Consider the following 23,070-nt stretch of genomic DNA (forward strand, 5'->3'; position numbering starts at 1 on the left):
CCCTGGATATTATGACCAAAGGTCATGGGTATGTTTTGACGCCAACAACTGCTGTATCGCTAGTGTAAAATCATCTCTCATCATATTTACTGGACAGATATTTCTCAACCTTTTGGAATATCCAAGGCTACTTGATTTTGTTAATAAGAGTGTCAGTATCTGTTCCTCAAATGTCATCCTTGAAGAAGGCTAAAATACTGAGTACATTATAAAAAAAACTCTCATTTAAACTCAGCTTTCCTGATGTGATATGACATAATTCACGTATGAATACCGAATGGAAGCATCTAATACCTTTTTATATTCAGTGATGTTGCTTGTTCCCCTCAGCATGCAGCAGCACTCAGCACTCTGATCCTTCTGTGTCTCCCTCTCACGTCACTTAAACTCATCTGTAACTTTATGTAGTTCCTCACACAGGCTCATATTATCACACAAGACCTGTTCCACCCTCGTCCAGCTCCTTGTCCCCACTTGGACCGGCTCTTTCTATTCTTACTACCTCCATGTTCCTTAGCGCTCTCTCAATGCTCTTATTTTACCTTCTGTCCATCTTTCTCACTTTCACTAATGTACAGCTTTAGCTAAGTGGTCCTGCATGACACCACACTCCTGAATCTGGTGGAGTGGAGAGTGAGTGTGAGTGTGTGTGTGTGTGTGTGTATGTGTGTGTGCGTGTGTTTGTGTGTGTGCGCGCGTGCGTGTGTGTGAAAGCATGCCAGTGTTTCAGTGTGTGCTCGTATGTGACATTTGTCTTTGTACTTAATTTGTTTTGAAATGCTCTATCCACACCTGAACTCCCCGAACGGGCAAAGGACTATATCATCTGGAACAGTGTGCGTGTGTGAATACAATAAATACAATAAACACACTCTATAATGGTGGCCAGCAAAGCCAGGAGCAGAGTGAAGAATGGTACCTGTCAGGAGGGGAGGAGACAGGAGAGAGGAGTGATAACAAGAGGCTCAGAGAAGGGGAGGAGGAGTGGAGAAACGATAAAAGATTAGGGATACATGAAGGAAGTCTAATCCAAATGAGGCATCGGATGGTGTGAGGGAGCGATTCAGTAGGAGGTGAGGCGGAATGAAAGTGGAGAGGGAGAGCGGGGAGAGAAAGCAGACAGGGTGATTAGGAGAAAGACGGGAAGAGTAAGAGATAGTGAGGAAGAAAGGAGTAGACAGATGAACCGAAGGGGAGGACTGAAAGAGGCGAACAGGCAAGAGGAATGAACATCTGCAGCCCCACAGGCGATACAAGGAGGTGCACCACCTCCAAGTAAGAGACACTGAGTTAGTGTGTTTGAGGACTGTGGAGGTGAGTGAATACGTGTCTGTAATTGCAAAAGGAAAGTGAGCGAGTGAGTTAGGTAATGGAGAAAGACAGACTATGCTCACAAATACAACTCGCCCTTCGTATATATTGAAGAGCATTTTGCGACGGGTGTAACCGGGCGAGAGAGAGAGAAGGGGAGGAAAACAGAAAAAAAGAGGCACTGGAGAGTCAGCATGTCAAGTCTTTCTAACTAAATAGACTGCCTCCGTAAGATTACACTGGTTTCTTTATTAAGTCCAAGTAAATAGAGATGAATCCAATTGGTCAATTGGTAGAACATTTGACTTTTTGATTTAAGATTTCTTTTTTTTGGCAACATTTTATTTCCAGCTCCTCAAATGTGAATATGTTCTTGTTTTCTCAGTCTTCAATGAAGGTGGACAGACAATCTTTGGATTTTAAGCTGCTGGTGAGACAAAAGACAAATAGTGCTCCATTTTGGGAAAATACGCTTCAACGCTCATATCTATCCGTGCAACAGGAATCTGCAGCCAGCAGCCGGTTAGCTTAGCTTAGCATAAAGACTGACTGTAGGGGGAAGCAGCGAGCTGCTAGCTAGCTTGGCTCTGTCCAAGGAAAACAAAATCCCCCGACCTCTAAAACTATATAATAATTTGCACTTTATATTTAGTTAGTTTAATTCATAAAGGTGTCTTCTCTGGTTGCCTGGCAATCTCATGGCAAAGGCTACACTTCAGACACATAAGAGAGTGGCATCAATCTTCTCATCTTACTCACAGCACGGTAGCGAATAAGCGCATATTCCAAAATGTCGAACTATTCCTTTCAAGATATCATCACGAGGCTTGTGATAGATATTTTTGATATATTTTGCTGACATTTTATAGACCTAACGACGATGCGAAAAATAATCTGTAGACTACCTGACAATGAAACCGATAATAGAACGGGGGAAAATAATCTTTGCTTGCAGCACAACAAAATTATATATATATTTCTATGCAATTGACTGCACTGGGAGATGCCTCCGAATGGAAGTGGATCAGGAGAGGAGGTCCGTGGGGAGGAGCGAATGGCCCCTGAACACATCACGTCGTGGTCTGATCAAACATGGCCGCGTCGCCTGGGCGAGGGCGTCTGATGTTGAAAGACCCGAAACACTCAAAGACCTCCGGTCACATCGCTGATGAAGGAGCTTCGAAGGAGCTTCGAAGAGACACGTTCCATCGAAACAATGTTCTGCATGTATTTTCTCATTGTTATGTTGCTTCAGCTAATAAGCCATCCAGCTAAAAACAATTACGAGTCACTTCAGATTTAGAAGAGATGAATTATTAGGATTATCACCTGGAAAAGAGTTTGTCAGATTGGAGGTCATACTGGTCGCGCGGTATTACAACAGAGTGTTCTGTGCAACAGCACCGCTACGTGACCAGGAGGACGATGAAGGGGAAGAAAGGACTGGCAGGTGTGCCGATTAGCCGATGGGTGCAGGATACGTGACGCGGTGTCCCTGTCTGTAGCTCACCGCTCGGATGTAGTTCTTCTCTTCTAATTTATTAAAAGGTCCTTTTACCAGAGAGACGTTTCAATATTTATTTTTTCATTTAGCATTCCACCATGCACCATCCAGTGAACAGTACAACATCCCCCCCCCCCGCTCTCCCCCCCCACACACACAAATCAATTTTAAATAGAGATCTGGGCTGGGAAAGAATACAGAATAAGCCTAATAACACATTGACATGTTTCAGATTAAAATATTGATTACAATGATTCTTTATACTATATTATCATAAAATAGCGCTATAATATGATCAAAGATAATATAGGCGCATCCTTTCTCTGCTAGCTGCACACAGTCAGTCTGAACCTTATTTACTGTAGCAAGCTGTGTGGCAAACTTCCACAGTCACTAATCAAACTGTCTTTCTTAGCATCATTGCATCAACGCTGAGGAGAACTCAACAGGCTATGGGGTCGTTTTTGTAGCCCTTTGTTTTGCTGAACAATTGGGATTCATGTCCATGGATTCTGGCAGATTGGGTGGGTTTGCAGTGGCTGCTCAGCAATACAATGTCCCTCACCCACAGCCCTGAGCTTCAAAGATACAGCCGTTGCAGGGCTGTGGATGCGTGGGAGAGCATGGTCAATGTACATACCTTGGCTGCTCTGCTTAGCGCCTGGTGTCTACTTGATATCTCTATCTGACAAGCACACCCCCTCTTCCTTATCGACAAGCCAACCTGCCATTGTCGAGCTAAAAGGATACAACGGAGAGCATAGCAGGACCCGTAGGCACATCAAGCCAACATCGGCTTGTGCAGCGAAGCCCACCGAGTGAGTGTTAATTGAATTGATAGAGTTCGGGGACAGGAATTGATGGAGGGAAAACTGAGAGGGGGCAAAGAAAATAAGGAAAATCGAGAAAGAGACACAGAAAGAGAGAGAAGGAGGAGGTCGAGTAATAGACAATCCCAATCCAGAGAGAGCAAAATAAGGAGAAATGGCTGGGGACCAGATGTGTGCAAAGTAACAATGGAATGAGAAACAGAAAGGTGGAAAAGAGAAATGATAAAGCTTGATAAAGAAAGAGAATGCAAACTAGATACACCAAATAATTACAGAGTGTGAACACGCTGAAAGAGGGATGAATCTATTACTAAACTGTGATGGTAAATAATGAAGGGAGAAAAACATAGGAATTGATTAATGAAAGCTAATGAAAAACAGAGAGGCAGGATGGAGGTGAATTTGGGCTGAGAATGAAATTGTTGACTGCAAAATTGGCAATAGAGCTCCGTCTCCACGACTAGGATTAAAGTGCCCTTCAGAAAATGAACCCAGAACTAGTCCACTGGAGCTTCTACACACATGTACGTAGAGTAGGGCAATACAAAGAATACAACTGGGTATCAGTGCTGAATGAAACCATCCTTCTGAAATAAAAGTAAATCCATGATAAATAACTAGGAGAAATAGCCTCATAGAAAATATGTACAAATTGCCGGCGTAGCGTAAAAATATCTAATTAAGGGAAACAACTATGAAACGATGGGTAGATGAGAAATCCCCCCAAACCTTCAACTGGCATTGTTTGACTTTGAGAGAGGGCCAGCTGGGCAGAAACATTCAGTGTGAGAGATGTTAATGGAGCAATATCAAAATATATATGCCAGATACATCTTTGTACTATAATCCGTGGTACCCATCGGCAGTGAAGATGGGTAAAACGGACTTGTGAAAGCAGCCAATTGGCAGACTGGGACACACTTTGTGAAAAGGAACAAAAGGCGCTTTTATCTTCACGTCTCACCTTAATGAGGTCCCCGAGTAGTTTGTTGGCTTCGACATAGGCCTTCTTCACCTCCTTGAACTTGTTTCCGAGTCCCATGCTGTGAGCCTGCAATGAACCACAGGGACGGAAATAACAGTGTAAATTTGAAAAAAACGTCCAAGAATTTTGAGTTATTGAGTTTGAACCTGAGATTTAAGGTTATAAATGTGGCCGAGATGCTCATCTAGAGCATCTAGAGAACTGGGCCAGTATGAACTGTAATGTAGTACATAGTGCATGTGTTCAACACTCGTTCATATGAACGGGGCACAACTGGGCTACGGGATGATCACTCACACTTTTTCTTCCGGTGGGTAAACAGCGCTGTGAATTCAGTCACTTTCAAATAGTCTGTGACACATTTCAGAGTGCGACACTGTAGACTCTATGTGTACTTGATGTGCGATACGGCATTAACAAACACCAAAATAAGTTGTTCAAGCAACATTTTTTTTGGTACGAGTTTCTGAAACAGTGCCTCTGATGACTGCACTTTCTCGGTTATTAGTCATATTTCTTCTGCAGTGGCTTTGAACACACAAACATGCAAACAAATGTTTTTTTAAACTTGCTCTTGTCAGAAGTAAAGGGAAAATAACTCTATTTTTCTCCAGGATATTACTTAAAATAGCGGGTGCGCAGACATTTTAAAGGTGCATTGAGGCGGAGTTTCATATAGTATTCAACAGTACATCTAAATGTAATGTTGCATTGAGCTCATCTGTTGTTTACATCCTTTCCAAAAGAGCTCAAAGGTGGCGAAGAGCTTTGTGAAATGCATTTAGGTTGATTTAGGTTTTTTTTAAATCAATCACTCACACAAAATACAATAGAATATGCCCAGAATAGGTCACTGTACCTGGAAGTGAAGGTTGGTGTACTGTCCTCCGGGTATCTCGTTCTCGTAGACGTCGGCGTTGCCCGATTTCATGGTGGCGGTGCAGTCGAATGGAGCGTACAGGCCTCTGGCCACCTCCCAATATTCACTGTAGTCGAATACCTTCTCCAGAGCGATGCCTGAAGCAAAGCGGATCAATATGACATCAAATCAATTTTCTCTTAATGGGAATTGACAACGCTGATTTACTGAGCTTTTTATTTCGCCAGAAGACAGCAATTTAGCAAGGGACAAAAAAAAAAAACAATACATTTTAGTAATATTAATGTGTCTTCACAAGAGAAATGTAAAGCATGGGATATGGGGAGATAGATCATGTGGAGGGAATTCAACGATATGCCAAATCTGGTTTAAAGCCAAAGTCTGTAATTCTCTGATAATGTGCCCCCCCCCTTCTATTGAAAAGAGGGAATTGATGTGATATTCCCCCCCCCCAAAAAAAAAAGTTTGCGGAATTTTTTGGGCCGCTCATGTGGCAACTTGCCATTTATCCGAATTAGTGGTCTCAAAACTTGTGCCAGCTAACAAATTATGACAGCGGGTTTTATGCTGTGGAAATATAAACATGATGTGAAACTTGTCATAGTCTTGACATTGTGCCGAGTTCTTTATTTATTTGAACATACCGTACTTTGTCCTTACCAGGGTCAAAATGAGACATTTATAATCTACCACAAGTCCACTTTTTGACAACTCCTAAAAATTGCAGTAAAGGATTTAAAATGGGTTACAGGCTGAAAGAAAAGCTTGAACAAGTATAAAGCTCACTTATTAGCCTGTAAGAGCGCATTTACATCTTAAAGCCCTGTGATATTTTGTGATCCTAACAAAACGAACACAAAAAAAACAACAACATCTGTTGCTCATATATTTATGACTTTCTGCTGCAGCCAGTTAAGGTGTGCGCATTACCGTGATAGGACAAATCAGTTTGAATGCCATGACAGAAATGACTGCGCTTTTGGCTAATGATGACAACAAAATCAGCCGCGCTAATGCGACCAACTTAGCTCCTTACATCCACAACAACAGCGTGACAAGGCTTGGATTTCCATGATTCAAAGAAACGACGCACTCTAAAAAGAAAAAAAAATGTTTGTCTGCTTCCACTGTGATCTTGGCGGGGAAATGGAGCTACTGTGATATTAATGTACAATTAATGTGCATGTTGTTGCTCCTCGAATTCAGCTGCCTGCCAAGCAAGTCAGTAACTAGGTCCATTCCCTTCTCTGTTTGAGAACCAATTTCGTAGCTTTCATTTATGTGTCCATTTATTGTGAAAAATGACATCCTCAATTTACAAAAGGGAAGTGGCTGGCGCGTTCAACGTGATCAAAGTGTCCTTGAGCGGGACACTGAACCCCCAGTTGCTCCCCGGGCGCTTCACAGCAGCCCATTGCATCCTTAATAATTAAGGATGGGTTAAATGCAGAGAAGAATTTGATGTATATAATATGACAATAAAACAAGGTTTTCATTCATACGGTTTGGGGTTTTCTAAAGTAACCGGCTCCAGCTTCATTCTGAACGGACAGATATGAGACTGGTATTGATCTGCTCATGTAATGTAGACAACGAGGCACACATTCAAAACTCAACTATTCCTTCAACGCACTTTTCCAAATATTAACGGCAACATTTTTTTCCCCAGAACGCTTGAAAGTGCGACGCTAGAAGACGGTAACCTTCATCAGTGGTGGAGAGTTACTCAAGTACTCTACAGGTGTGAGATACTTCTATTTTAGTCAAGTATAACTTCGTTACCTTACAATTGATAATCCTATAAAATACAATACATCGCTGAAGATTAAACCCATTTGGCTCGTGCCCTCTAACGAAACATCCACGTCTAGTTGAGCCATGTCTCGTCATATTTCAGATATCCACAAGTTGTTAGCCGCTTCACCAAAGAGACATTTCACCACCACATATCTCTGCGATGTATCGCTCCACAGCTATAATTACCGCGACTGCATCTAGACTAGGAGATGTTACTTTAAAAACAAATTCGAAATGATATTAAATTATAATGCCATATATCAGTCCCAGGGGCCGTTGTTCTGCAGTATTTGTACCTTTACTTTCAGCGCATGCTGAATGTTGAATGCAGGAATTTTTCTTGTCGGTATATTTAGATTCTTGTCGTGACACTTTTACCGATGTGAAGGAAATAAAAATAAGCACCTGCCAACTAGAGGGTGAATGTTGTCCTTGGCAGGCAAAGCTTTCAGCTCACCATGGCAGATGTTTTTTTTTTCCCTTATACAAATAATCATTTTCTTTTTTTTTAAAGTAATTACGAAATGAAAATGATTCAGGTATTAAGCTTACATGATATTCCATTTTTTTTTTTTTTTACCGTCTGTGACCACAGTCTTTACAATTCTGAAGCGGGAGTGGGTGGCAGAAATGTTCAGTGAACTGCTACAGGGGCAGGTAAGGAAGAACACTTGTTCGAAACCCTTTTTGGCGCGGAGGCAGCTGATCTGCAGATCTGCATGAAGAATCTTCCACAAGCAAAAAGGCAAAAAAGCAGAAAAGAATCAAATGCACTTCAATGATCCGGAAAGGACTTTGGCGAGGACCGATGGCAAGAGCATCTTTCCCACCTAACCTGGAAAGATCAACATAATTAAGCGATTGCGCCAATATATACACGTTTCGTCGACATCATTTTCTGCTATTTCGACGACATAACTTGCCCTTTGGGATCAAAAGGTTTATTCCACCCTGTATTCTCTAAATATAAACAACAGCTACAAAACGCTGTGGACTTTGACATTTGCTAAATCACGGCGGTGGTAAATACAGCATTGTTTTTTCTGGACTGCCGGTTCCGCTCCCAAAAACATAAATCACTGCACCACTATACCATGTGTACAGTATATACACACCACAGACACGCGGGTACACAAGCACATGCAGACACACATATGCCATTTAGATGGCTGCTTGGCAGTGACAAAGTACCCTCAATATACAACCCATTAGCAGCACAAACCCACTACAGACACACACACACACACACACACACACACACACACACACAGAGATGATGAGAGCAAGAGGAACCGATGAAGACGGATGAGCGATGAGAGGATTCAGGGAGAGAAAAAAAAAAAAGACGGGAAAATTGAACGCTGACAGATGAAGAAAGGGAATAGACGAGGGAGGTGAACAAGCAGCTTAATGCGTTGGCGCACCTGCCCCGCCGTCTGGGGTCAGTGCTCGGCGCCTACGTACAGCAATATCAATGCGTGCAGCCTTCTGTGTGTCTGACGACCGCTGCACCTTCAGACTGCTACACTGAAAACTCATCCATTAAATCCACTGCACGATGCAGTCAATGCCGTCTCAAATGAACTCAAGGACCAATTAAACATGCGTCATCATTCAACAGTGTTTTTTTTTTTTTTTTTGTTAATAGGTAGGGCTTTTAAAATGCACAATTCTTTTCTGACTGAATGATTAAAATGACAGCTGAAAGACAAACGACTTAACGGGACAAAGACGCTGAGGGAGTGGAAGGGAAAAGCGCAAAGAGTGAGGGCGTTTGAGGGAGTGAAATAGGCATGTAAAGTGCTGTTAGTTACTTTGTCAACGAGTGAGAGGGAGGGAAGAGGAGGAGGATGGAGAGACAACGTGAGAGAAGCGGGGGGTGGTGGTGGTGGGGGGGGGGAGGCAGAGCGAACGGCACTGATTACTGCTTTGAAACAGAGATGGGAGAAAGAGGGGAGGGAGCGAGGGGAAGCAGTAAACAGACTCGGGTCAGGAAGGTATGGAAGTATGCAAGTGCTTCGCTTGATTGCAAAAGTAGTGCGATAGGCAGATGGAGATGGGGGAGAGGTGGGTGGGTGGGGGGGTGGGGGGGGGAGGGGGAAGCAAAAAGAGAGGCAGAGATGAAAAGAACAGACGACAAGCACAAAGTTACAGGTAGAAGAGAATCTGGAACAGAGAAGGAGTTTGTCTGCATAATTCATGTGCTAAGGTCACATCAGGACACACTATAAGTATGTGCACATGTGTGTGTGTGTGTGTGAGTGTGTGTGTGTGAGTGACATCCTGCATCCCAACCGCAGTCTCAAGTGAGTTAAAAAGAAATGCCATGAATAAACTGACAGACTTGAAAACCTCTTGCTCTTGAGTAACGACCTTGTCTTTCTCCCCCTCTCTACTGTTTTTTACCCTGGGAACTCTATGCTCACACATTGATATTCTGTCACTAACTTGGACAGAGCTTAAAGGATGGGGGAGTTCCTCTCTCTCTAATACTTTGATGCGTCCTAGTTATTTCATACATGGCCCCAGAACAAGAGTGGACGTGATTCCTGCTGCAGTCACCTGTGGGTTAAATGTGTCGACGTGAGGAGAGCAGCACTGGCGTAGTTTTGCATTATAGATGCAGAAAAACTGGTTCACGCGTTTGTTACTTCTGGATTAGATTACTGCAACTCCTTATTATCAGGCTGCTCTAATAAGTCTCTTAAATCCCTCCAGTTGATCCAGAATGCTGCAGCTCGTGTTCTCACAACAACTAAGAAAAGAGATCACATTACTCCTGTATTAGCTGCTCTGCACTGGCTCCCTGTAAAATCAAGAATCACATTCACCATTTTTCTCCTCACCTACAAAGCCTTGATTGGTGATGCACCATCATATCTTAAGGAGCTTGTAGTACCATATTGCCCCACTAGAGAGCTGCGCTCACTAAATGCGGGGCTACTTGTGGTTCCTAGAGTCCTAACAAGTAGGATGGGAGCCAGAGCCTTCAGTTATCAAGCTCCTCTTTTATGGAACCAGCTTCCACTTTCAGTCCGGGAGGCAGACACAGTCACCTCATTTAAGAATAGACTTAAGACGTTCCTGTTTGATAGTGCTTATAGTTAGGGCTGAATCAGGTTTGCCCTAGTCGAGCCCCTTGATATGCTGCTATAGGCTTATAGGCTGCTGGGGGATGTTTTAGGATACACTGAGCACCTATCTCCTCTTCTCTCTCTATTTATGGATGAATTTACATCGCACATTATTAACTCCCCGGGGTGACTTCACGTCTCATAGGGTCCATTGGACCTGGAGGTGTCTGATGCCTGGTGAGCCGGCCTCCCGCGTTGGCCCTGCTGATGCTCCCCGCCCCCCCTCCTCTCTACCTCCTTCTGTTTCATGGATTGGAGTTCCATTCATACATTGTCATATTCATGTAATGTGTTTATGTAACTTTGTAAATGCTGTTCATTCTGTACACATGACATCTATTGCTTCTGTCCATCCGGGGAGAGGGATCCTCCTCTGTTGCTCTCCTGAAGGTTTCTTCCCTTTTTTCCCTGTCAAAGGTTATTTTTGGGGCGTTTTTCCTGATTCGATGTGAGGTCAAAAGTCAGGGATGTCGTATGTGTACAGATTGTAAAACCCTCTGAGGCAAATTTGTAATTTGTGATATTGGGCTATATAAAATAAACTGAATTGAAATGTAATTGAATTCCAAAGCACAACTCACACATCAGACTCAAAACACAACATGTCCTTGTGGCTGTTATTATTGTGCTGCTTGTCAACCGTTACAGAATTGTCTTGCTCTTCCTTGACACATTCCCCCCTGTATGATGGTTTCTGCAGCAGTATTTAGCAGTGAGCCTCGAATGGAAACCAATTCACTTCGAAGGGATGCCCTGAGAGACTCTGATCAACACTGATGGAAACTGTCATCCTCTGCTTTTACAACACCACAGTGGAATGCACTGCACATATGAATGTGACGTCTTCTAGTCATTCTGGCCACTGATCCATAGATAGTAGGAGCTCACAACTAAACTGACCCAGAAATACGGACTTGTTTTTTTTAAATAGATGTTTTTCTGACTGAGGTATGTGCACCTGTGTGAACTGGAATGTGATGACTTGAATCTTAGTTTTGGTTTTACTAAAGTTTTTATTGTCTGTCACTGTTTTATGTTGTATGTCTGAAACTTTGTTAAATGTGCTTTTGCTGTCTTGGCCAGGACACTCTTGTAAAGGAGATTTTTAATCTCAATGTGGCTTTTTCCTGGTTAAATACATTTTAAATACAAATAAATGAATAAAAAAAGAGAAACAACTGCTGAAAATCTTGTTTTTGGTTGACCATTGGATTAATAACCCTTTGGTGTCTGGATGAAATGCTGAATTGATTTATTTGACCTTACTTCTGTTACGTGACCTATGTACAAAACCACAATCTTTTCCTCAGCCTTTAGCTTTTACAAATGAAGTACGCCTACATTGGAAGTTTATTTTAAAAAGGAGACTATGTACATGTACCGAGGGGAAACTGACATATCCAAAAGTGACACTAGAGGGGTACATAGTGCGTCATAGGTGGAACTGTAGGGACCAGCAGAAACCCCTCCAGACTGGGTGACGTCTGAGATGAGAATGCATGAATACACACGGGGAGGCTGTAAAGAGAGTGTGGGCACAGGTTTCCCTACAGAGAGCTCTTTCTGTGCCACAGCACATTAGCATCAGGGCTAATCATTTTACCATGGGACACAACCAATCATTAATAGGCATTACTGAGTGTTTTCTCTAAAGACCACATGGTAATCAAAAACCAAGCTGATGGAAAATAATGTCTCTCTGATGCCCAGAGGCGGGGAACTGTCTGTACATACATCATTAGATCAGAACACGAGGAGGACTTGGCATACAGCGCCTTTTCCATGAATAAAGAAGAAGAAGAATCTGCATGTAGATGGTAATACAAATAGTGTCCTGCACCACAGCATTAGACTGTGCATTGCAGGTTTTCTATTCTTGAGTAATGGGAATTAACTCTCAGATCTAGTTAGTCGAGCGGAGTCGGTTTTCCCCAAAAGCATTACTCTACATAACTATGCAAACCACACATCACTTTTAATTCCTTTCGCCTGTTTCATGTTCCTTTAATTACCAACAGCAGTTTTTCATCACGCCGATTCAATATATTTGCACCCATTGCTGTGGGAGGCAGAGGTCGCTAAACCCGGTCGGCTATCAGAGCTGGGAGAGGCAGTTCTCAAATTACATGTGCAGAACACACTGGGCAACAGCAAACCCAAAAGGGGGATAAGCATATTATAAACCCATCTCCCACGTATCCGTCGACCTCTTAAGGAGATAGAATCGCGCTGTGGAGGTCCGGAGTGTGAACGAAAGATCTCTGATAGAAGCCGGCAGGACGTGGTTTGAGGAAGCAATTGAATAACCAACAACCATGTGAAGGATGCCTTGGGAAAAGCCCCTAAATGCTCCAGGAAGAACTGCTCATTAGTTTTTGAGCTTGCAATGAGGAATTTAAGACCACATTATTCATGGCCACAACCAATATTTGTATGGGCTTGTAAGCATCAAATTAATGGATGAAGAATGTTTTGTTTAACAGAGCAGATAACAGATTTTATTGACTACGACGGACACTCTTTTTTGGGTCCATCTCCGTTTAGTTTCCATCTTTCTCTCATAATTGGCTGTGTACATTATCACTGAGCAGAATACCCCGGCCTTTCTGACTGAGCGCCATAATTAGTGCGCTCTGTCATTTATTGATTTGTTGATTGATTGTTTTTCTCTCTCTCATTTAAAGCAGGAGAGTCTTAGAAAAGACACGAGGAAATCAGCTCTTAGCGAAACCTGTGATCCAAGAGACATTCTGTCTCGTTAACAGTTAGACAAGTGTGGTGTTGTGCTAATTGATACACTCACATATTTAATCTTACTTTACTTTCATTGAGGATATATGAAGGTGTTTATTCCAACGCGTCTTTCCAATCAGCTCTTTCCGATTGCTTTTACTAAATTAAACCGATGAGACTAATGAAATAACATTACAGGGTGTTCCTATGCCCCTTAAGTACCAACAATGCATCAAATGAATGGGACCTGGTAATACTTTTCAAACAAAAAAGGTCTGTTGTCACTGTTGATGCTGACAGGTTGGGCAACACGTTGCTTACCGGTGTCCAGCTCGGTCCCCTTGGTGCAGGCCACCATGGCTCCCATGCTGGGCTGAGAGGTCATCCCGGCCATCGAGTCGACCTAGAGAGGGATATTCAATATGAATACTGCTCGACTAAGAGCCTTGATCGGTGTGAAAGTGTGGGTCAATGTTATATACACGGTCGATGATGATTAATGGGACGAACGCATGGAAACATACATTTCCCATCAAAAGAGACATGATTTTACTGCCAAGTCTTGGATATCTTCTCTGTTGTGTTGAATAGATGTTTCATTACTTGAGTAAAAAGACAACAAATGGGGCTGATAGGCAAATATGTTTTTAAGTGTCTGATCCATGCTGGACAATAAGTTGTTCCTTTCATTAAATGTTCTAAAAAAAAAAAAAAAAAAAGCCTTTAAAATAATGTTTTATACACACATATATGATCAAAACCTTTTATCATCAATGCATCTAAACCTCCGCCTGGTAGTATCGCGGAGGCCTCGGTGGAACCAACACCACGGGTACTCACCGCCACATCCACTACGTCCGCTCCAGCCTCAGCACAAGCCAGCATGGCGGCTACACCGGCTCCAGCTGTGTCGTGCGTGTGCACATGGATGGGCATATCGGGGAAACGGTCCCTCAGAGAGCCGATCAGAAGCTTGCTGGACTGTGGCTTCAGCAGGCCGGCCATATCCTGGTAATACAGGGAGATTTAGCAGGGGGGGGGGGGGGGGGGGGGGAGACGGACGACGACGACAACATAACAGGGTAGGGGGGAAAAGGGATTGAAGAAAAAATGAAGTTTGACATTATTTGTAGTACACATATGCCAGTGGTTCCTATTGAGATTATTATCCCAAAATATGACACCATTTTATACCAAGTGTTCACATCATTTGAACACGTCGGCCTGGAATTCCGGAAAGGGTATAAAGTAACCCCGGAGTAGACCTTCATCCAGATGCCTTAATCGTGTTTTAAGTGGCTTTCTTTAACAAATCTCAATTTTGGATATGGAGTCCTGGATTTAGTTGAACAAGATTGATTTCAACCACCTGTCTTAGTCTGCATTAGTGAGAGAGGGCACACACAGCACTAGCCTGAGGCTTCTCCTGAAAGCTGGGACAGAACGCACAGTGCCCATCATTTGGTGGAATCGGATGAGTAAAAACAGCCAAAAAAAGATGGAGGCAGAAAGGAACACGTTCACAAACACAACACCGACTTCATTTGAGTGGTGGGTACTTCAAAAGGACTACTTGCTGTTGAAACTCTCCAAATAATCATTGCGTCTTTGCTGATCAAAAGCATAACTCTGAAGATAAAACCACCACCTTTTGGTTTTAATTGAAGCCGTTAAGTATGTTGAAACATCTACAAATTATTTTTTACAGAAAACAACCCAATTTGTACTGGGAAATGATAACTTAGAAGAACAAATAATGACACAAGTGAGGTTTTATATAGACACGCGTACTTGTGTGAGGATAATTATAAAAAATAAGGCTTAAATGATATTAACAGAAATTCACAGAGAGCGCTTAGATGTTTAGTTGCGCTCCCTCTGGTGATCATTGCACTCCATGAAGTTATAATTCATGCTCATTTCCTCTTTTAAATGTTAACCTCATTAGCTGTGCAGGCCTTTTATGATATTTCCAGTGCTGTGCGCGACGGTTCACACTGCACTAGAGCAGGAGTTTATCATTTCACGTCTGTGAAATGTTAAAATATTCTGCCATGCTTGAATAAAGAAATTAATTCAATGTGAGCATTATCAGTCTATTCATTTAGATAAGAGACTCAAGTATACAAGTCCATTCAGTGGGAGAAAGTTGAAAAACTTTAGCGGTGTTCACAGCCAGGTCTAAACTTATTCAATTTAAAATACTGTGAGAATGAATAGGGCACGACTGAGTCACTCAAGCCGGTGCTGGCCAATGCCAAATGGAACAAGGTGATATTGTCTATGTTCCTCCTTTGTTCTGGCGCAGCCAGCTATCGGCAGGGTGTCATGGAATAAAGCTGGGGTATTGGTGTTAGTCTTACTCCTGCTCTATGCTTCTTGAATAGCCTAAAAAGAAATGAGAATGTAGGTGGGAAGAAGGCTTAAAGGTTGCTCTCGCCTCAGCTAAGAGGGTCATACTGAGGCACTCGACATGGGGAAACAACCAGACCTGCTCTGAGTGGGTCACAGCCCTCTCAGTAACAGCCTCTTATGAAGGACGACACACAGAATGAATGGGAAAAATGGATGTACAGAAATCTGAGACCTATTTTCTAACGCAGATCAGGGAAAGAATATATATATATATATATATATATATATATATATATATATATATATATATATATATATATATATATATATATATATATATATAAATAAAACCCCTAATACAAATAACCTTTCCTTTCCTGTAAAAACCTGAGGGTATTTTTATTTATAAATGCTCATCAAAATGCATGTATGTGCTTTGCCTTAAAGGGATTTTCTTCATGGTAAAGAACATTGGTAAAGTTGATTAACCGTTATTGCATCCCAGGAATTGCATTAATGCATTCATATGGCATTTACCTACCCATGCCGTTTCACGTTGGATCAAACCCACCCCAAACCAGACCGTTTGCTTCCGTATGCCACATAAGGGTGTACACAGCCACAGACAGCCAGTCTGTTAGTGCAGGGCCTGATCGTGATCACATACATGTGTAGAAAGACTGTGTATGAAACCCTTGCAAAGATCGCGTCCAGCTGGTTCTATGTTATTCTGGTGGCAGATGGGCAGGGATTTCAGGAGCAAACAATAAGTGCCAGACTCTTTAGATTTTTACAGTGATGGAAAAAAAAAAAAAGAAGGGTTTATGTAGAACTCGCAGTAAACAACTCTCAGAGCACACAGTCAAATCATCTTTATTTCCCCACCTTGATACAGAGGATGTGGGTTCCGGCTTTGACGAGCTCGTCCGCCAGGTTCATGTAGTAGTCCAGAGAGTACTTCTGCCTCATCGGGTCGGAGACGTCGCCGGTGTACGAGATGGCAGCCTCCACTACGCCACCTGCTGCCCCGGCGGCCTCCATGCCCAGCAGCATGTTTGGCAGGTAGTTCAGGGAATCGAACACGCGGAAGACGTCCATGCCGTTCTCCTTGGCCACCTCGCAGAACCTGGAGAAGGGGGTGGCAAAATGATGTCAACCGAAAAGCCCAATACAGGCGAGCAGATAAAATCCACAGTCAAATCAGAGTGAGACACATAATAGGTTATTGAGACTGCTGAGACTTATTGTACACTGCAAGATGCTCACACAATCTCTCATACATAATGAGTTTGTCTCCATGCACAGTGTATTCCAGATAATGGTGTATATCCGGGGTTGGGATAAGCTGTTTATATCCATCTCCATATCGCCACTCATGAATATCGCTGTACCTGCGTTAATACAACATCCTCGCTATTTCCATGGAAAGTGAGCCAACACAGCCTGCAGGAGCCCACAATGACTGGAGATAAATGTATACCCGCCTCATCATCCGCGCCGAAAGTGGTAAATCCCTCCTATTATTGCCTTGGCCTCGGTATCTTAATCAGGTTTTTCAGAACTGGGTCGGGTGCTTACGGTAGCTGTGTTACTGTGAATACAATATTTACCCACACACAGAGCTTTTGTTTTGGCAAATAAACAGACACACTTAATGTTGTGCCACGAGAGGATTACCAGTCCAACGTCTGCGTGTCCGGTATTTATTTAGCACTACAAAGCGAGTGCTCTCTAGTGGACGCTGTTTGGCACCAAATCACAAACACTGTCCTACATGTCTGAGTCAGAGCTGATGGAATCGTTATGTGAATCCGCGAGCATCAGATATATGGTTTTTCTGTCAAATTAACAAGATCTAGTTAGCGATCGACAAATTATACCCTTGCTGCAGAGAAGACGGTACCGTGACCCTGTGACATGCACTTTAAAATCAATAAAAAGAAGTGAAAGTACACTTTGATTTGATTTAGTTAATGAAGACACTTGAGCCACTTGGCAGCGGGCTGCTGCACTGAAAACGACGCGGGGGAGAGAGTGACGGGGAAATAAAAGGGAGGAGGGGGAGAGAGCCGGGCCGGCAGTTTACAGCCATTCATCACAATCATGTGCACATTTTCGATGGCGCTCCCCCCTACGGGACACAGGGTGAGGATGGGGATGAGGAGGGGTATATAGAGCAGTCGGGTTAGAGAGAGAGAGAGTTAAAAAGAGGGGAGGAAGTGTGTAATGTGGAGAGATGAATGGAGGCATGAAAGGGGAGTTATAAGAGTGGGGATAAATAATAACTATATGATAGGAGAGGGGGAGCAACACAACAGGGAGGACCGGGGAGGTCTGTGTGCATGTGTGTGATTCAATGGGAAGGAGGGAGAAGGGGGCAGCTGCATTAGTCATGAAGCCACTCCTAATTTATTTGAGGTGAGGGGGAATATCACTGTGCATGTGTGTGTGTGTGTGTGTGTGTGTGTGTGTGTGGAACGGCATGCAGGTGCGTGTGCTTTGGTACACGCGAGTCATCCACGTCATCGAGCTAACTTGTGAATCCATTCGGAAAAGTGTTAGAGGCGTGTGTATGCATGTGTGTAGGCACACGAGTATTTATGGCCCTAAAGACCTTTCTGGCGTACATCTGTATGAATGACGTGTGTGAAATGTGTGGAAACTCACCGAGCGTGGTAAGAGGCAACAAGAAACTCGTCAACCAAACTGACCTGACTAAAGCTGCCGTTCAGAAACATCCATTCAGAGACATGCAAAGACAAAGCAGCCGCGTGAGCCTCACGCTTCGTATGAATAGAGACCGATTGTTAGAACATCGGTGGAATGGAAGGCGAAGGGGAAATAAGTATTTCATTTCCAAGAGTGAATATCAGGATGGATTGATTTAAGTATCCTACGCACACATGGTGTCCAGCGCTTACGTCACGTCACGACTACAGCAATCCCTTTTATGATCATGTAACCCATAATGATGTACACATCCAGCTTGTTAAATGCATTTTCCCCTCGTCAAAACAACAACTGCACACATAGTGAGGAGCCAATATGTACATTATTCAAATGGGGGCTTCATCAAATGTTTTTCTATTGCGGTTTTTTTTTCTAATGCAGCTTTGAATGTCTGCCGTCATATTTCATGACATTATCACCCTAAAACAATGGAGGAAAATGTGATTGTGTGTTATTGCGCATATGTAAATGTAATATTTATGGCGCTGTGAGACTGCCGCGGTATTACAGGTGCGTGCCGGAGACAAACAATTTGCAGCAGTTGCTTTCAAGAAATTGTTATTCAAATTGATGTTTTGCAAAAGGTGAAAACATTTTTGAAAAATTGGAAAATTACAAACATTTGCGGGGTTGTTTTTAAGTTTCTTGTCTGTTCTTTGAAAAATAGGTTTAGACTCTAAATGGTAAATATCCTAATAAATTAAGGTTAAATAATAATAATGAAAAATGATGAGGTTGACTGTATTGTACATACTAAGCACTACACTCACCACACATAGTATTCAATGCATACATAGACAATGCAGATTAAGCTATTGTGTGCGTCGACCTACATTCACAGCCCTGCTTTGTGTGCGTCAGCGTGTTCATTCCCCAGCTTTATGGGAGATAATGTGTGGATTTGGAGCCAAACGAATGCATACATATTCATGATGAAGACTCTGGGTGTTATGCCTGTTAGCCCCTTAAACATTTGAATGTTTAATAACTGAATTAAGATTATGTGTGACGTGTGTGTGTGTATGCGTGACTTACTTAAAGACAGCGTTGTCAGGGTAGTTGGTGTAGCCCACAGCGTTGGCCCCTCGCAGCAGCATCTGGAAAGGGACGTTCGGGACCAAAGCCCTCAGCTCCTGGAGTCTCTTCCATGGACACTCTGACAGGAAGCGCATGGCCACATCAAAGGTAGCACCTACACACACACACACACACGGGTGGCAGATTATTATCAGCTGTCATCTGAAGTCTAACCTGTCTTCCCAACTTTTATCTAAAGTTTAGACTCAAAAAACGAATGTTTCAAACTCATCGCGATACCGATACCAACACACACACACACACACACACACACACACACACACACACACACACACACACACACACACACACACACACACACACACACACACACACACACACACACACACACACACACACACACACACACACACACACACACACACACACACACACTAATGGCTGCTCAGATGAAATGTCTGATGATACTTGCACATTCATTGTTCATTCACACACTTTCATCATTTCATTCTAAAGTCACTTTAAAACCGAAGAAATCTATCGGTGAGAGAGGCAAAAAAAACAGAGATAGCAATCTCTCATTTCCCTTTCTTGGGGGAGTAGATTAGTGAATCTCATACCCGTTTATCACATCAGCCAGAAATATTGAAGCCTCCAGTGGTTTTCTGCTGATCCAACACTGTCATCATTAAATTTCACTTTCTGTGCACTCATACATTTGGACACAGAGAAAATATTAAGCGCAATTGCTTGTTCCCCTTTCGAAGAGGAGCAGGACTGCCCTGGTCTGGATACCCTTCCCTTAATCAATTATCCCCCCCCCCCCGATTTAGATTTTAGCCTGCGTCAGCGCCTCTTAAACCACTGATTTGGAGCAGAAATGACTCCGAGCTATCCTATCTGATGTTAAACATATTAGTATTAATGTATTATAGCATGTGGGATATCAAAACGCGACGCTGAACAAGGAATTCATCGGGGGACGGCAGAAGTTTGTCTAATAATTTGATAACAGGAATAAGGCCCGACAGCTGGCTCCAAATACCAGAACATTAGGCACGGCGCGCCGGGCAGATAGGCAGCCGACAATCTGCCATGAAGATGAGCTGGAATTAAATCAGGGAGAACGATGGAAACAAGCCTGTTAAGCAACGCATTGCAATGTATTCAACAGCCCATGGCATGTTTACAGAAAGAACAGAGAAAATTGACTTATTTTTGGGACTTCTCACCTGGAAAAGGTGCTGTGGGAATATATGGGCCTGTACCATCTTCTGTAGGTCGAGTAGCTTTATCCAGACCTCAACAATAATAAACACTAAATGCTCTCATATTGACAAACTCTTTACTTCATCCAAATCTCCCCAGGCGGTAAAATAAAAAGTTATATACAACTTTTATCTCTCGAGTCAATAAAGGTAAGCCCATGATAAATAATAATGATTAATATCTGTTATTTGCACACGCACACACACCAGCATTTTTGCTTAAGTGTGCAAGTATGGTCGTGATGCATCAGACGGTTTATCTTTTCAGATCAATTTTTATGTCTCTGTGATTGCAGTTAATCACTCTGGATTAGTTGATTTGTTGATGCTGCCTATGCTGGTCAGGCTTCATATGTGTGTGTGTGTGTGTGTGTGTGTGTGTGTGTGTCCACTGCCTGGTCTGTACCAGGAAACAGCCCATATTTCTTGAAACATGCAACGGTTCTCTGAAACACTGATTATACTGATTGGGCGACTGTGGGTCAGTGGTTAGCAGCTCCATCTTTCAATCAGGGGGTTGGTGGTTCAATCCCCGCCTGGGCCGAATGTCATAATTAAATAATATTACATTACGTAATAACATTAAGATATCCCTCAAAGTTGTCTCTCATATAAAGCTACACAATAAAAAAAAGTATTTTAAACTGGCTTTATAAGTTTTAAATAATATCAACTATCAAGTGTGCCTGATGTAGCCACGGCCATCAAATTATTTCTGACAATACCCGTGACTGTCGCAAGCGCTGAAAGGTCATTTTCCAAGCTAAAACTGATCAAAACATATCTCAGAAGCTCCATGTCACAAGAGAGGCTGTGAGGTCTGGCCATCCTTAGCATAGAGAATAAACGTGCGTGCGGTTTAGATGTAAAGAGCGTGGTTAAAGACTTGTAGAAACCTGTAGAAAGTAGCCTACCGGTGTATCGACTATATGTAGGCATATTTGTTATGTTGTTGTAACATATGTTCTGTTTGAGCTGTTTGATAGGCCCTAGCATATGTTTTGTTTCTGTTGGAATACATTTGTTCTCTGTTTGAGCTGTGTTTTCTGATTCAATAAATTTCCCTCAAAAGAAAAGCTTGGGTCCTGTTCGTTTATCTTTGGATAATGACCGCCGGACAATACATTATCCCTTACATATGGGGAGGGGGGGGCCCTCTCAGGGTTATTCTGCAGGGGGGCCTCATGTGTTTCCGTTACGGCACTGCGCATTACCATCAGATACATTTACTGTGAAATCGATGGTAGGAACCATATAGACAAATTATGTGACCAAGTTCATTTGACTGCATCTTCCACGGTGTAGGGAGCAACATTATATCAGGAGGGGACGTAATCCTAAAAGGGCTTTCACAGGCTTAATATCTCCAATGATTCATTCTGCCTCTAAGCGGCTGAAACATGTGAAAGCAATCCTGTATCCCATATCAAACTTTCTTTTTTTTTTTTTTTATTACATTTTTGTCAGGTTAACTGTGTCCAATACTCACACGGTCATCTCGCTGAGAGATTGAAGTGATTCAAGCTTCAGCCGAGTGTAATATTCTCTACATCTCTGATGACTTTGTAATAAACGTGTATTGTACAGGGACTTCCTATCAAGAAGGGGCTTGGTAGTTATTCCTTCTATGGCCATTGGGTGATTTATGAGGAGCTGTTTAAAAAGGTACAATTACACTCTGTCCTTGTGGGACAGAGTGTGCTAGAGCTGAACTTTTTCATTGCAGCATCATGGTCGTCTGATTTGTGTTTCACAACCTAAATCAATATCAGGCGAGAGCGCGGCCGGCTAACCGTGTACCTGGGAACGTTGGCCACCGAAAGCTGGGTGAATGAAGGACGTTTAACAGTGGGGAAGGTGGGTGGGTGGGTGGGTGGGGGGGGGGACACGACTGTCTGATATTATCCTGACACACTGTAAAAGATTACAACATTGTCTTATCAAAGGGGCCCTCACATAGTATACACTCCTCGAGGGGAGTACTAAGTATTAAGTATTATAACGCCGTGTGATGATGCGTCCGATGTGACCGGACACTTGAAAAAAGAAAGAAGGGGAAGAAGTAGATCCAGAGCCAGAAAAGGCAACATATGAAAACAAGGAAAGAAAAAGTATAGCGTATTTAGTAAAAAAAAAAAAAAATGAACTGCTATTAAACAAAAAAAAAGGTGATAATATGGATGATGCTTGAGTGTGAACTTTGTGTTAAAAGGCTTGGTGGCAGGTCTGCTTTGCTAAATGCTTTGCTGTTGTTCGCTTAACACGTCAAATGAAGACCAACACATTAATGTTATTATATGTTAAGTTGCAGGAGGGATTCAGGGGGTTTGATATCTAGCTCAAGAATTTATTCCGCCTTTAAGTGTTTAAATAATTATGAATGTACTATTCTGTGCCGCCAGACTCATAATCATATCATGCCGGAACTACCGACATCTCGAGAGGATCCACACCAGCATATTACATTTCTCGGCGCCGATTCACTCGCTCGCTCTCACGGCAACG

The 23,070-nt window shown here is 42.7% G+C and overlaps 1 protein-coding gene across 1 annotated transcript in view; it reads right to left on the reverse strand.

The window, feature by feature from the left end:
* The window catches only part of pcxb (pyruvate carboxylase b), a 243,787-nt gene that overhangs the window by 22,731 nt on the left and 197,986 nt on the right, over nucleotides 1–23,070 (reverse strand). The window contains exons 16-21 of the mRNA XM_034557049.1: nucleotides 19,295–19,451; nucleotides 16,415–16,655; nucleotides 14,015–14,182; nucleotides 13,496–13,577; nucleotides 5,490–5,647; nucleotides 4,610–4,696 (exon numbers count right to left, since the gene is read on the reverse strand). Of these exons, the coding sequence (XP_034412940.1) occupies nucleotides 4,610–4,696; nucleotides 5,490–5,647; nucleotides 13,496–13,577; nucleotides 14,015–14,182; nucleotides 16,415–16,655; nucleotides 19,295–19,451 (893 nt within the window). The remainder of the gene's footprint in view (nucleotides 1–4,609; nucleotides 4,697–5,489; nucleotides 5,648–13,495; nucleotides 13,578–14,014; nucleotides 14,183–16,414; nucleotides 16,656–19,294; nucleotides 19,452–23,070) is intronic.

Source organism: Cyclopterus lumpus, chromosome 18, assembly GCF_009769545.1.
Source record: "Cyclopterus lumpus isolate fCycLum1 chromosome 18, fCycLum1.pri, whole genome shotgun sequence".
Lineage (NCBI taxonomy): Eukaryota > Metazoa > Chordata > Actinopteri > Perciformes > Cyclopteridae > Cyclopterus > Cyclopterus lumpus.